Source organism: Trachemys scripta, chromosome 3 (assembly GCF_013100865.1).
Source record: "Trachemys scripta elegans isolate TJP31775 chromosome 3, CAS_Tse_1.0, whole genome shotgun sequence".
Taxonomy (NCBI): Eukaryota; Metazoa; Chordata; order Testudines; family Emydidae; genus Trachemys; species Trachemys scripta.
Genome location: NC_048300.1, coordinates 125,953,781 through 125,970,334, shown reverse-complemented (window position 1 = coordinate 125,970,334; position 16,554 = coordinate 125,953,781). Strand labels below are relative to the sequence as shown.

Here is a 16,554-nt window from a genome sequence, read left to right as displayed (position 1 = left end):
TTTAGTGGACAGGGCAAAGGAGTCCTTTTGGTTCAACAGAAGGAAAGGTACTGCAGGAACATTCCATGATATATGTATCGCTTGACAAAGACATCAGTGGCTATCCAATGTAGCTAATGAAGTTCCCAGTCTTTATGACCCTTCAAGCCACTGGTCTTTGACTTCACGCATCATAGAAAGGAAGTCCTCCAGCAACGCCAAGTGGTGAAGTGTCAGGTGTAGGTGAATACTGGAAGTCAGTCACAAACTTTCATCCTTGGCACCAAGAACGTTAGGCAACATCCTAGGTGACTGAATAGCCCCTTTTAAGACAGCACTGCTCACCCCCATAGAGGAAGAGGCCAGCAAAAGTGTCATAATATTGCCTGCCCAACTCTAATCTGGACAGTTTACCACATCTGGTGGATCATCCACACATGTGATCATTCTGTAAGCAAAACAAGAGCTCTCACCATGGGGATATGGAACATACGGACTCTAATGGATAACAACACATCAAGACCTGAAAGGTGTACATTATTAATTGCAAGGGAACTTGCAAGATGGAGCATCAATATGGCTGCCCTCAGCAAAAGATGACTTGCAGAAGAAGGCTCCAGAAAGGAACTACGATAGAGATCTCCAAAGTGTGGGGTGTGCCCCTCTAGGGGGGCATCGAGGAACATCCAGAGGGGGCACAACAGGGCCCAGACCAGCCCCCATAGCTGCAGGGAGGGAGCGCCACCCAGCCCCCAGCCAGGTCCCTGGCTCCTGGCCCTGTGCCTTGGCCCAATTGCCAGCCTCGGCATGGCTCTGCTCCTGGTCCCCCCCACCAGCCCCCAGCCTCGCCCACTGGCCACAGCTCCATTCCTGGTCCGGGGCGAAGGCTAGGGGTAAGGCTGGGAGCGGAGCAGCACCTGGCCATGGGCCAGCTGCTGGCCCCCACTACAGCCCAGTTGCAGCTCTGCTTCCGTCCCCAGCCTCAGCACCGCTCCCAGCCCCAGCCCCTTGGCGCCCTTACCCTGTCTGTGTCTCCCCCCTCCTTACCCCCGAGCCATGTCCCCGTTCCCAGCTCCAGGTAGGTGGGGGGATGCAGATGGGGGGGGGGGCGCACAACTGTCAAAAGTTTGGGGCTCGCTGAACTAGGAGGTGGCTAATCATCTTTTGGAAAGAGAAAACAGCAGAGGAAGAAAGGATTTATGGCATTTATTTTGCCATTAGAAACAGCTTTCTGAAGTCACTGAAAGATTTATCTATGGGAGACTAATACCAGAGTAGGAAAAGACAGCGAGGCTTGGAACAGTGTAATAAAGACCAATGGAGTTGGAAAAATGAACAGCAATAGTCTCCTACTTCAGCAAGTGTGCTGAGCATGAGCTCTATTACCAACACAGTATTTAAGCAAGCAGACAAATATACAACCTCTTGGATGCATTTGAGATCAAAGCACTGGCACCTGAATGACTGTCATTATACAGCAAAGGGACATTGATATCACCAGAGCAATGCAAGGGGTGAACAGCTGGACTCACCACACAATGATCAGAGTCATTTTTAAATTACATGCTGCTGCCCCTCGGCTGAAGATATTAAATCTAAAATTGAACATAGCAAAGCAGAGACATCCATTTCTTCAAGGAAAACTAAGGGAAGACTTAGGGGAAAGTTTGATAACATTACATCATCAACCAATAATGTACTGTAAAAGTGGAATATATTCAAATGGGCCATTCTTCAAGGCTCAGAAGATATTCTAGCCATAAATCAAAGATGGCACCAGGATTGGTTCAATGAAAAAATCCTCAAGCAAAAGAATGTGTATGTCTTGGCAAAATGACAAAAAACCAACATTAAAGAAAGATAAATTCAAGTACCGCAAGCCAAGGTTTAAAGACTGCATTCGTTCCTACAGGAAAACTGGTGGGAAAAGAAAGCAGAAGAAACACTGCATTATGTCAATACTAGCATAACTTTGTTTTAGGATTTCCTGAAAGCTATTTATGCCCATCAAAATCTGGACCAGCTCCACTAAAGAATTCAGGAGGATCTACCTTAATCAAGGACAAGTGAGGCATCTCTGAAAGACGAGTACAACACTTCACTGAGCCACTGAATCACACTTTACTATCAACCCAAAGGTGCTAGAGGAATTGACCCCATATATGAAGAAATCGCCCATCCACCTACCGTTGAGGAAGTGCAAAGAGCTATCAAACAAATGAAGTTTGTCAAACTTTCAGGCCTAAATGCTGTCAATTATCTACATGAAATCAAAGATGGGAAGCCAAGCAATTTCCTCAGGGCTTCAAAGATGCAATCAGTTACACTATACAAAAATAAAGGCATCAACTCTGACTGTGGTAACTACTGGGGTATTTTCCTGCTGTTAGTAGCAAAATTCTCACCACCCATATTTTGCTCAGTTTGTCAAAACAGTATCAGATATGTTTCTACCAGAAAGCCACTGTTGATTTAGTTCAGGTCAGGGCACCACAGACATGTTTTTTGTTGAGAGACAGTTTCAGGAAAAAATAATACTGAACAAAAACACAGAACTGTACACTGTCTTCACAGTGAGCAGAAATGGCCTCTGGAAAATTCTAGAAAAGTTTGGCTGCTCCACCAAATCTGCCAACATCATATATCAATTTCACAAAGACGTGACTAGTCAAGTCCTCTCAGATAGTGACCTTTTAAACAATTTCCCATATATAATGGAGAAGTGAAGCAAGCCTGTGTGCTGGCACTGGCCCTTTTTGGTCTCTTTGCAGCTGTTCTGAATTACGCAAAGTCCAGCCTTCCAAAGGGCATCTACGTAAGGTACGGAACTGATGGAAAACTCTTCAATTTCCAAAGGCTTACTGCAACTACAAAAATTCTTGAGGAATTCATACGTGAAGACCTTTTTGTGGATGACTGTGCACTACTTAGCCGTAGTGAAAACGATCTACAGCTTATCCTGGACAGATTCTCTGAGGCAACTAAACAGTTTCAACTCACCCTCAGCCTGGAAAAAAACAAACAAGTCTTCTTCCAGCCAACCAGCAGCCAAATATCACCACTGATTGTTTAAGCCAAAGACTGTCAATAGCTTTACATACCTGGGCAGTACTACCTTAACAGATGGTTCGCTGGATCATGAACGATCAAGTCGAATATAAAAGGTAAGCCAGGCCTTCAGAAGACTTTGCCATAGAATACTCAACCAGCACACCATCCAATACTTAACAAAACTGATAATACCCAACGCAGCAGTAATAGCATCCCTTTTAGACAGGTGTGAAACATCGACAATTTACCACAGACACATTAAGCAACTTGAAAAATGTCACACATGCTGCCTCCACTCTATTCTGAAAGTCGATTGGCAAGACAAAGTCTCAAACATTAATATCCTTGAAAGAACAAAAACAGTAATTGAGGCCAGCTGAGGCCAAGTAAATGATCAAAGCTTAGCTTAGATTGACAGATCATGTTATCAGAGTGGGCAACAACATACTCCAGAAAACAAAGTTTTCTATGAGCTGGCGTTCTTGAAAGCATAGTATGGGTGGTCAACAAAACACTTTAAAGAGACACCCATAAGTAGAAACTCACCTCATGCAGCATAAAGAATAATACATTTGAAGACATAGCCAAGGACAGAATAGAGAGCAACTATCAATAAAAGTTAACACTTTGAGGAAGCCAGGTGTGAAAAAGTGATTGAAAAAAGGGCCACGCATTATGCTGAGACTTCAGTGCGAGCATGCACATTCCTGTGTGACATTTGTTCATGATCTTGTTCCTCACAGATCATATTATGAAGCCACATGAGAGCACATGACCCTGTGGGTTGTCATTGTTGGATAGCAACCTATAGACTATTTTATTGAAATTGTATATCCTACTTTCAACACCATCCATACAAATTTCTTCAGTTTTTATCTGCTGAACTAAATGTTTGTTTTAAATAAGTATGTGTCATTCTCAATTGACATCCCTCTTCTACTGGACTGGATTAGCATCATTTTTACCCTTTGTGCTCCATGACTTTCTGAATTGGTTGGGATGATATTACTTTTCAACAGGTACCCCTCTACTGGACACACAATAATGAACCACTTCAGAGACTGAATTTCCCTCCTCCTACAGATGTTAGTACAAGTTTTAATAAAGGGCAATTTTTTATTCTTAAATTACAAAAACAATTACACTGTAGACTACAGAAAAATATTCTAAACTTATTGGAGAAGAAAGACTGCAGTATAAAATTATTACATATTTTGGATCCTTTTAAAAAAAGGCATTTTTCAAATTTGCCAGAGCCATTAAGTTATACAATACAAATTCAGGTCATTAAGAAAATATTTACTGAATAGGTATGTCCAAGAACTGACAGGATACAGAGTCCTTGACTTTTCAATCATTAGACCAGGGGTGGGCAAACTAGGCCCGAGGGCCACATCCGGCCCCCCAGACGTTTTAATCTGGTCCTCAAGCTCCTGCCAGGGAGTGGGGTCGGGGGCTTGCCCTGCTCCACATGGCTCCCGGAAGCAGTGGCACGTCCCCCCTCCAGCTCCTATGTGGAGGGGCAGCCAAGGGGTTCCGCACGCTGCCCCCGCCCCAAGTGCCACCCCCACAGCTCCCATTGGACGGAAACCACCGCCAATGGGAGCTACAGGGGTGGTGACTGTGGACAGGGCAGCACGCAGAGCTGCCTGGCCATGCCACCACGTAGGAGCTGGAGGGTGAAACATGCCGCTGCCTGTGGGAGCTGCCTGCGGTAAGCGCCGCCCAGAACCTGCACCCCTGACCCCCTCCTGCACCCCAACCGGCTGCCCCAGCCCTGATCCCCCTCCTGCCCTCTGAACCCCTCGGTCCCAGCCCGAAGCACCCTCCTGCACCCCCAACCCCTCATCCCCAGCCGTACCCCCAGAGCCCTCACCCCCTCCCGCACTCCAACCCCCAATTTCGTGAGCATTCATGGCCCGCCATACAATTTCCATATCCAGATGTGGCCCTCAGGCCAAAAAGCTTGCCCATCCCTGCATTAGACTGAATCTAGCCCATATCAGTAGAAAGCAAAAAAGTCACTGCCCTCTAACTGCTGTTTGTATGACTGTGTCATTAAATAGTTTGATAATCTCCACATTCCTAAGGGACTAACATCTATATTTCAAAAGTCACCATAACAATTAGCAACATCAAAAGGTGCTAAGGACAAGAAGGGAATAGAGATATCACCTCTAGAGGTGATCTCTTCATGTCAGGGTTGAGCATGTAGTTGAGGTAGTAGGAGATTATTTATAAAGCAAATATAACTATCAAACTAAAATATGTAAAATTCTTGTAGGGTAAGTCAAACAGAAGAATTTAAATATTAGATTAGGGATGACATGTTCGCAAATTTCCAACTTCAGTCAAATTGAAAAGAGCATTGTAAACTGACGATAGACTTTATAATGGCAACATTGAAACCACAAATTATTGTGGGATATATTATATTAAGAGAATATATATTATACTAAAATAATTTAAAAGAGATTGGAATCAAGCAACAGTGTATTTGTTCCCTGACTCCATCCATTTATAATATTGATAAAGGGTCCAAATCTCCACTGACTTGCATTGTGTAGTAATTTACACCTGTGCAAAGGGGGTGGAAAACCAACTATGAATGGTACAAGACAGTGGAGAATCAGTCTCATAATATGCATGTTAGTTATCTGAATGACATTTCTGTCCTGATAGAAAGGAAGATTATGCTTAAGGATTCACTGTCAAAGTCCCAGAAACAAGAAAATTTTAAATAAATGATGACACCAAGTGGTCATTTGCCAATATAACAGCCGAATCTTACCAACAAAAAGCTAGATAAATACATATAATTTATGTATACATATAATATACATAGTATGCTGAAATCAGAACCAGTGCAAAGGAAGTACAGAAATTGATTGGAACAATGTCTGCTTGACTCTTCTACGAAGTGTTAAAGTTTTAACACTAACTATATTGATGCTCATTTGCTTAACACTGAAAAGGATTATATGACTCTACAATGCTGGACTCCCAGACTTATGTCACAAATAAAACTGTGATTAAAACTATTTTCATATATACTAAAAACAATTTATACATGGTTGGAAATGCTTCTTATGGAAACTTTCAGACCACTACATTGAATAAACTGGGCACAGTTTTCCTTTAAAATCTATTCATACACAGTGTGCTTATACTGGTAACAGAACCACCACCACACAACCATTTGATACATATGGAAAGATTAAAGAAAAAAACAAATGGTAAATTTCTGAAGTGTCAGTAGCATGAAGACATATTACCAGATACTGAACATTAAAGACAGGATGAAGAATACACTTAGCTATTGAATGAAGGACAAAATTCAATAAAAAAGGTAAGTTATATCATAATTTAGAACTAAATTTTTAAAAAGAGGCTGGGCAAAGGGTACTATTTTAACTCTTGTTATGGTAATTATACACCACAGACTAATGACTTTCTTCATGTAAGCAGTGTATGAAACGTAAATCACAGTACTAAATTTTAGAAGTCTACTTTACTTCATATCTTTTCCAAAGAAATTCTCTTTACATTTCACTATATCATTCAATTTTCAGGGGTTTATAGCCACAGGGTATACAGTACGTATTTAATTTAGGTTTAGTTTTTCTGTAGCACAAGCAGCAGCAAGTTGTTTACAAAATATTTAACACAGAGAACAGAAACAGACTTTGCTTTAGTACTGTGTTTAAGTATTAGGCCCACCTGCACTAGCACACAGATTTTAACCCAGTTATAATTCTGTCAGCTTCTGCTTTACATAGATCAAAATGTTATATCGTTAAACTGTTTTTGGCTCATAAAATAAGCCTGGAATCGTTGAAAGATGAAAGGCCTAATAAGTTTATTTCAAAATTCAATTCCTTTCCGTTTAGTGAATGAATTCGCATCGTGTTTTGTTCAATGATAACGTAAAACAAAACTGTCTGGATAGGTGAGCAGCACAATTCCTACTGACTTCAAATGAAGTTTTGGGTGCTTTGCACTTCTCTTCCCAACACACCTTAAATACTCCACTGTTTAGTGAGCAGGCCATGTTTAACAGTGAATTTTGCAACACTTAAGCAACATTACCTACAGCTGTATTTTTGAAAGGAACACAGGTGTTCCTTGTTAATATTCCCCCTTCTCCCCCACACTCCTACCCCCCGCCACGAGCTTGACCATGTGCAATATGGCATGATGTCACTTCTAAAAAAATCCTTCATTTGACTTCTACCTTGTTTTTCTTCATAAAAACTCCAACAAAAGAGGAAACAGACAATTTCCGAGAGCTGTTTAAAGAACTTTCTTCAGAAGAGTGGTCCAATTTATTGACACATACAAACAGGGACCATTTTGCGAGCTACTTTTTAATATTGTAGGTATGATTACTTTAGGTACATAATTTATGCTTCTATTCACTCATAAGTCAGTTCAATTGTTCTCATCAGTAACTTCTGGATAAACCTGAACACTCACTTTGTTGTCTTGTGTAACAAGAATACTTGCACCCCCTGGTTTCAAAGGCACTTCTTCCATTGCTCCAAACACATCAGTCTCAACAGAGAAGGTCAGTTCCAGCCCAAGATCACTGATATCATTATCTAAAATCCACTGCAAGTTCTTTGCATACTCTGGATCAATAGATGCCACATCCTGATAATTTACAGGAATACCTGAGAAAATAAAATCAAAATCCACATATTCAGTTTGCCTTAGCCTGCTTGTTCTATGGTAGAAGATTGCCCTCTAGAGAGTAACTGGAATAATGCAGGGATGAAAAAACATTTATAGTCATGATACACAGCAGAATTTAAACTCGCCATATCTTCTGTATTTTGGACACAGCCATAGAAAGTAAAACATGTCCTTTGATGTAGACTCTCCTGGTGAACCGAAGTCACACACCATTTAGCCAATAAGCTATAACAAGTGTACATTCCTGGGACACTGACTCAAGCCTCACTGTGAAGCCCAAGGCTTTCAACCATGCACCTTCAGCCTCACGAAAATACACCAGCCCAACAGGTGTTTACAACCCGTAAGTTTTACAAAACCAGTTGCTTTAGTATATTAAAAAAATGTCTCTTTTCACTAAAAAGCAGTTTGTAGTTGGAAGAAAAATACTAAGGAAGTAGTTATGGAGGTCTTTTATATACTCAGAATAAATTAATTTCCTTGGCTCTTTAGATTTTTTTTTCCCCTCCCATTTCCTATGAGACCTGCTACTCTTTCAGCAACAACTGTGGTCCAGTTACAAATCACTTTCAATACAAAAACTAAATTGTGAAACTCTAAAGCAACTTCCAGATTTGCTTTTATAATGTAAAGAGGCTAAAAAGCAAAAGTTGTTATACAGGCTCAGCTGAGCACAGAAAGAAGTTTTAGAATTTCCTGTGTTTATCCCCTTCCCCAAATACACATCCAATTACAGCATACATTTTGCAAGCATCACTGCTAACCTGATCCTTCCACATCTTCCCCCTACTGTGAACCCATGGAGAAAGAGGGAAGATCAACAGCTCCTCCAATCTCAGCCCTGGTCACTCCTTGCCTATTGCACAGTCATAGCCAGAGCCAAAGAAATTTCTTTCACATTTAGTTCCAGCTTTCTTCTCTGCCTGCACAGTAATGTGAAAGATTACTTACCAGTAAGTGTTCAAGAACTACCTCTGTACAGTTCACTGCAATGTGGCACACCTGGTGTCAAGCTACTTTGCAAAACCACCTCCACTGGCAGGTGCACAAGAGTTCTTATGTATGAGTGACATCACTAACCTATGCTACATAAGGAATTGCCCCAGTTCCTTCTTCCAGACTACAGTGTCCTGATGTTACTCCATGGCAAAGAGGAAGGAGGGCCAGTAGCTTGAATACAGAGAGCTAATTCTCTAACCACAGTAGTTACCAACCTATATGCTTCTCACCTATGGGAGTTTAACAAGCATGGCTCAACCAGGTAGATAGTGGGTGAGGAGTTCTTAGCTAAATATGGACCATATAACTGCTACACAAAACCGGGCACTGGAGCATGATGCTAAGTCTAAGGAGAAGCATCTGGTGAAAGTGTACACTGAATTCTCAAACAGTTTCTTTGCAAGTCTCCACCAGGGGAAGCCAGCCTAAGATGGGCCACTGACACTGAGGTGGTGGTTGTGGAATGGATCTTCAAATAAGGTACTGTTTTCCTAGCTAAGATGATGTATGGAACATAGTAACATGTAGTCTTGTGAGAGTGTCTGGTAATAGGTTATTTGTAGTATGTGGGAGGGCTTAGTTTTTTTCAGGTAAAGCACAGTAGCCTCTTATATCTAGTGTATGGAGACCTGCTTCCCCTTGGTGGGAATGAGGTGTTAGAAAGGAAACAGACTAAGGTCTTAGCTACACTTGCAGCTGTACAGCGCTGTGAGGTAAACCGGTCTTCGTACAGCTGAGTAGGGAAAAGCGCTGCAGTCTGTCCACACTGACAGCTGCCAGCGCAGTGCCGTGGCCACACTTGCAACATTTGCAGCTGTGTTGTGAGTGGTGCATTATGGGCAGCTATCCCAGCATTTATGTGGATGCAACGTGCTTTTCAAAACGGGCAGGGGTGGGATGGATTGTGACAGGGAGTGTGGGGGGAGAGAGTGCTTCTTGGAACATGTCAGCTCTCTATTTTGCAAGTTCCGAACTCCCGGACCCCTGCTCATTCATTTACTCACTCAAAGCAAACTGCAAATTGTTTGCTTTTCTCTGTGGTACGAGCTTTGAAACCGGCACTTCCGCATTCCTGCAGCGGGTCACAACAATGGAGAGAATTGGCCACTTGACAAGGTGATTTGTACAGTGCTGCAAGCGTTTACACTCACACCCGTGAGTCGTAACTACTCCGCTGCAGCTGTTATTCCTCTCAGGGAGGTGGAGTACCTGCAGCGGTGTACCCAGGGAGATATTGTGCTGTAAGTGCCCTGCCAGTGTGGACGAGGAGTGAGTTACAGTGCTGGGGGAGGCTTTACAGCACTGTAACTTGCAAGTGTAGCCCAGGCCTTAGATAGATGGAAATCTGAGACTACCTTAAGCATGAAGTAGGGATGTGGTCTCAGGATGATTTTGTCCTTCATGAGCACAGCATAGGGTGGAGCGGTGATCCAAGCACTAAGCTCACTTGCTCATCTTCCTACCAATTACCTCTGCTATCAGGAAGGCCATTTTGATTGATATATGCTTGAGAGAAGTCTGAGCGAGAGGCTCATAAGGAGGGTCCCATTAGCTTTACTAGCACAAGATTTAGATCCCGTGTTGACAGGGACTCTCTAATTGGCGAGGGGGTGGAACATTTAATATGCCCTTAAGGAACCTGCAAAATGAAAGAAGGGTTTGTCCTTAACAAAACATTCTGATAAGCAGATATTGCTGCCACGTGGACCTTCAGGGAAAGGCTAAGACTACTAAATCCTGAGATTAAGTGTAAAAGGTACTCAAAGACTGAAGGAACTTCAGCTTGAGATCTAGCGAGTGCTTTATCAGCCACCCAGACAACAGTTGCCATTTTTATTTATAACATTTCAAAGTGAAAGTTGTAAGAGAATGGTTTGAGATCTTTGAAAGCAGAAACTGTTCACATTAGTCCCAGGTTATCTAACCTCTAAGCTACCAAGTGGAGCGTCTCTATGCTAGGATGAAGAATCCTTCCTTGCTGTGGAGACAAGTAGCCTGGGGACAGAGGCCAATGAAAAAGCAGCACCATCGCCTGCAGCAGGAGATCTGGATACAAGTGCTAACAAGACCACGTTGCAGCTATTATTATGATGTTTGCTCTGTCCAACCTGATCTTCCTTATGTGACCCTGGGAATCAGGGAAATGGAAGAGACGTTCTTCTGTATCTGTTGAGGTTTGTGAGATCCAGAATGGACCTCAGAAATTAACTCTTCTTGGGAATCAGGAAACAGTGGTGTTAAAATCCTTTCCCTCAGTATTCCTATGGAAACTCTTTTATGGTTCCCTTCTTGAGGAGGGAATCCACCTTTTCCAATAGGACTCTCTCATGAGATGGCAGAGAATGGTGAAGTGGCCTGGTGCAGAACTGGATGGAGTATCCACCATCAATGGTGTCCACTATCCACTGATCCAAAGTAATCATGCACCAGAAACTGTAGGAGGAGAAACTAAGCCATTTTCCTTGCACTTGTGTCTGAGGCATCATATGCTGGTCTTAAGAGTGTCTTGTGAGCATACAACTCTCTGTGACCAAGGACTTTACTTCCTTCTGTTCCTCCAGTCAAGATTCCAAGATGGGGCTCATGGCCCCCCAAAGTGTAACTGCAGAAGGACAAGATATTTAGTAGTCAGCCATTTGGGAGGTCTAGACATGTGGGCTCTCCTGACAAAGCATCCAGCTTACATCCCTCGGTTAGGAGTGGAAAGAGACACTTTGCCACCTTTAACTTTCTCTAATGCTGCAGACACCATCAGGGAATTAGCTGGAAAAAGTTGTTTGATGTCCATTGTTTGCCAGAGTGTATATCCTATCTGTTCACCTGGACACAGGCAAGGAAGAAAAAGGAGATAGCCAAATAGTTCTGTCATCCTCAGCCCACCAAAGAATAAGAGACAGATACTACTTCTCACTAGTCTGTACCTGTAATATGTCAAACAGGGGATTGGATATCTCTGGTGCCATGACCCATTTGCAGCTGATGTGTATCTGCCATTCTTCCCAGTAGCCCCTGAAACCGTCTGATTGTCAGGAATGTAAACAGATGAAGCACCAATTTGGTCTTCATGAAAGGTACCATCTGTATGTTCCTCCAAAGGGGACTCAGATGGTTACTCTGAAAGAGTCTCATCCCATTCCTTAGATATAGGTGTGACGTTATTGACATAAACTGGGACCATGTAGATCATTGTTGCAACCAAGGTCCTGTAGTGGCACCCAAATCTTGTATAAAGGGGGTCAAATGGGGTGTCTAAGACAAGGTTATGGTTTACTGGTTATGATTATGCTGTCTATATGTGTGTATCAGTTTTGTAGTTGAAGTTATGAATATTGGCTCTATACTGTCTGTATGGCAAATTTATGCTATGCTGCTGGGTGACATCCCAGACAAGCTGGGATTAGCTCTGCCTAGCCTGCTTGATGGCCCATTAAGGACCATCAGCTATACAATGGACCCATTGAGAGAAGGCAAATATGCCTTCAGACTCAGCAAAGTATGCAGGAACTGGCCCATGTGACTCCAGGCTCCATTTTGCTGTAATTTTCCACAGTAAGAACAAAGAGGTGTTCTTACACCTGGAAAAGACTATATAAGGCTGATGCCTCATCTCCATTTTGTCTTCAATCCTGCTTCAGACCTCTGGAGGAACTTTTCTACAAGCTGAAGCTTTGAACAAAGGACTGAGGACCCATCCCAGCGGGGGATGTATTCCAGAGACATGATTTGAACCTGCAGTTTATTCTATCGCTGCTGCAAGCCTGAACCAAAAACTTTGCCATTACTGTATGTAATTGATTCCATTTAACCAATTTTAACTCTCATCTCTATCTTTTTCCTTTTATGAATAAACCTTTCGATTTTAGATCCTAAAGGATTGGCAACAGCGTGATTTGTGGGTAAGATCTGATTTGTATATTGACCTGGGTCTGGGGCTTGGTCCTTTGGGATCAGGAGAACCTTTTTCTTTTACTTGGGTATTGGTTTTCATAACCATCTGTCCCCATAACGAGTGGCACTGGTGGTAATATTGGGAAACTGGAGTGTCTAAGGAGATTGCTTGTGAGACTTGCGGTTAGCCAGTGGGGTGAGACCGAAGTCCTCTTAGTCTGGCTGGTTTGGTTTGCCTTAGAGGTGGAAAAAACCCCAGCCTTGGGCTGTAACTGCCCTGGTTGAGCAATTTGTCCTGAGTTGGCACTCTCAGTTGGGTTCCGCCAGAACTGCATTGTCACAATAGGTAGGTCTTCCTGTACATCTAGTGGATTCGGTGGCAGCATCAGTGCTGATGAGGAAGGTTGTTTTGGCACTGGATGAATGATAGGTACTATGAGGGCATCAATGCCAAGTGGGGGCCTGGTGCCAGATGGGGCATTGGAACTAGTGCCACAGTCAGTGCCGGGACTGGTCTCAGCCTCCAAAAGGGTCGAGTCCTGTATGTACAGCCACATGAGTAGTTGAAGAAAGCCTATGGTAGATTTCCATGACTTCTGGACCTAAGACAAGAGCAGAGGTCCAGTGCCCTGAGATCAATTCTGGGGACCGTGTAAAGTTCCTCTCCAAAGGGGTTAGATATTCAGAGGCACCTGTGGGTTGGGACTGGAGGATTAAGTTTCAGTGCAGAGTCAAGCAATGGAAAAGCATGCTGTAGGGTGGCCAGTAGAGTCAAAGTATTATTGGGATCTGAACTGGTTAGACATCCAAGTTAACTGGTGCTGAGATGTCCGGCTCCACAGGAGCATGGAAAAGAGATGCCATTTGAGAATCTTTGAGGCACTTGTGTGTCAGAGAATACAAGAGAGAGACAATAACTCCTTTTCTCTCTTTTTTGGGCCTCATGAGGAGATGTGCTGCTTCTCCTTCCTTTTCCCTGAATGCCCCTGTAGAGCTGAGGCAGAGGCATCAGTGGATGAATAGAATGAGTGCCAAATCATCATGTGAGGAGCAGGTGGCAAGATGGGCACTTCCTGTGTTAGCACTGGGACTAAGGAAACCTTTAAGGTGGTGCCAACTTGATCTTTGGTGCTAGGTGAAGGATTCATTCCCAGCATGGGGCCAAAGAGATTCTGGTCTCAAGCCCATGATAAAAAGCTGGCACTGAGGCTAGAGCAGTAAAATGCATCATGGGTCCTGAATAGGAAGACTTCTGCGCTGAGGCTGGGGTCTCTGCACCATCAATTAGCCCAGGCTATCAAGGCAGTAGGCACACTGAGAAGCTAGATGAGCCTAGAGCCTGAAATGACTCTGCCTTCTAGAGCAGGGAGGGACGCGGCAGCAAATTGTATCTTCAGTTACTGAGTGGGTCTCTGCCAGACATAGGTGCTTTCATCTGGTGCTTGCTGTCTCTGGTATGATCACTGGGAAGGAGGCATCTCTCTTGATGCCCTTATGAGACCTCATGGCCCAACACAGTGTTGGTAAAAGGTATCTGGGACAAGGGAAGGGATATTTACAACAAACTACTTTATACTACTCTAAGCCAACTAATTACAAGAAGATATTAAGGTAGGATAGAGGAAGATCTAGCCCTGGGATCATGAAGGCAAGTTCCATTAGCATTCTGTGGCAGTGGCAGCAGCAAAAGACTTGAGGCACTTAGGGAGTGCACTCATATGTAGGGTAGGGAAATTAAGTCACCCTCATGCAAGACTTCTCATGCGCTCCCCAAAGGACCCTGGTTTTCTGGCTGTTCTGCAGCTCAATGCCAGGGACAACATATCCCCATAAGGGTACTGCACAGAGGTCCTCAAAGAAGAACAGATATGTTCTTGTTCCTCAGGGAGGAGCCAAACACATCAGCAGTTCTTAGAGCAGAACTCCAGCACCTTTCTGGGGACTGAAACAGTGCTGTTGCATCTGGAGCAATCTTTGGGAGAAGCCTAGTGTCTCAATGGAGAAGACTTGAGGTTTTGCTGGACAGGCAGCTATGGCAGTCATGAGACTCTTATGGAAAAAGCCCCAAAAATTTAAGGTGGGTGAAACCAAAAGGGTACTATAGAAATTGGTATGAAATTCTTTGAAAACTTGAGCAAGAATAATCTCCTTTCTATTAGAATTTTTATAGATTTCTAGAGGATAGAAAGGACACAAACTTACATTACATTCTAAATGATGACTCAAATAGTTCCACTGAAAAGGAAAAAGGCTGAGAAGGCTACTGTAGCAGCACCAATGAGCCACTACTGAGAAGTAATACATTTGTCAGGGGAAGGAATGTTAATATTGGTGGTGGTAAAAAATACAGATTTTCTTTGGTGCTATGTGATGAGAACCTGAGTATGCATATGGGCATTTATGGTAAGAGTGGAATAGTAGATTTCCCCCCCCCCCCCCCCATCCCCAGAATTTTTCCTTGATAAATTTGAATGGCTGTCTAAAAAAAGGGGGGGGGAGGGGGGGGGGGGGGGGGGGGGAGAGGAGAGAAACTATTTTCATTCACTGGAAAAACTTAGTCAATCTTTTTCAAAGTTATCAAACCAAGCACCCTCACTGAGGGATAGAGTTTTATGTTAAAACTCCAAATGTTTGAATTAGAGTTCAAGGACCCACTATGAAGAGATTTTTGTCAGAATTCCTGAAAGGTCTCATATACTTCTAGGCTGAGGAACATAAGTAATTTCAGACCAGAACATATCTGAGAAATTACAAATCATGGAAAACAAGGTCTAGAATGAACGTACCATTTAAATAAATATCAAACAGGGTGTTATTACATGATAAAACTAATGAACCTGCTGGCTATAATGCCTGTACTTCTTGTCTCTGAACTAAGAATGTTTTTAAAAAGACAATCGAATACAAAGAGGCAATGGCCACTAATTTATATATTTACACTTTAAAGGGGTTATAGCAGTGGCACTAATTTTTTTCTTAAGAAAAATCCACAAGTGAGCTTCATATATTGGTTAATAAGAGTTAAGGACTAGCTATTTGCTCCAGTTGATATAGTGCAAAAGTTGCTCTACTAAGTTTTCCCACACAGACGTGCCCAGTGTACTTCCAATCTAAGCCTTTCTTCAGAGAATGCCAGTCATGCTGTATTGTGCTGTAATTCTGATGTACACAAAAAAAAGACACTTTCACATCCACCATTTTTTACGATAGGTCACCAAAGATGAAAGCCTAGTGCATAAGTAACTGTACCACCAAGCCACATCATTTATATCATTAACTGAAATGAATTAGTTGTCTAAAACAGGATTTTAATAGAACCATACCAAGAATATGCTTGTAGAATGACCTTGTGAAGTAAATGTTGACCAGCTGCCTGTGATTCAGAGCTAAACCCAAGATCTGTCCAGCAAATCGAAAGTAGTTCAAGTGATCAGGATTTACAGAAGAGTTGCTGTTTGGCTGGAAGGTTGTTCCTATGAAATAAAGGGTGCTATTATATTTAGTCATAGTTTTAGCCCGTATCTTACAACTGCAGCCTATATATTTTTACTGTAATTTGAACCTCTCAAATAAATTCAATTTGTTCGTAGGACAAGAACATAAACACACACCCACATTACCCTCTTCTCTGATAGATCTATTTTCTTGGTGTGACCAAAATAATAAAAAAAAAAAAAAACAAAAGGCAAAAACAGGATAAAATTTGTAATTACTTTTTGCAACTTATTAAAACTGCAACAGATGCACACACACATTCTTAACATTTCGAACAAAAATTACATTTCCCAGGGCCACAGTGTGTTTACCTTCTTCTCCTCAATCTATTGAATTGACAAAAATTTGAATATTTATCAGAAATATTTACATTCTTGCTGGTTTGGAATTAAAGTACAAAGGCCACCCAGAGCGAATATAAAACATGCACAGCCAAAACTCGGACAC

The 16,554-nt window shown here is 42.5% G+C and overlaps 1 protein-coding gene across 2 annotated transcripts in view; it reads right to left on the bottom strand.

Moving 5' to 3' along the window:
• The window catches only part of HACE1 (HECT domain and ankyrin repeat containing E3 ubiquitin protein ligase 1), a 91,525-nt gene that overhangs the window by 20,785 nt on the left and 54,186 nt on the right, over positions 1-16,554 (bottom strand). For both annotated transcript variants that reach the window (XM_034765970.1, XM_034765971.1), the window contains exons 18-19: positions 15,936-16,085; positions 7,507-7,703 (exon numbers count right to left, since the gene is read on the bottom strand). In XM_034765970.1, the coding sequence (XP_034621861.1) occupies positions 7,507-7,703; positions 15,936-16,085 (347 nt within the window). The remainder of the gene's footprint in view (positions 1-7,506; positions 7,704-15,935; positions 16,086-16,554) is intronic.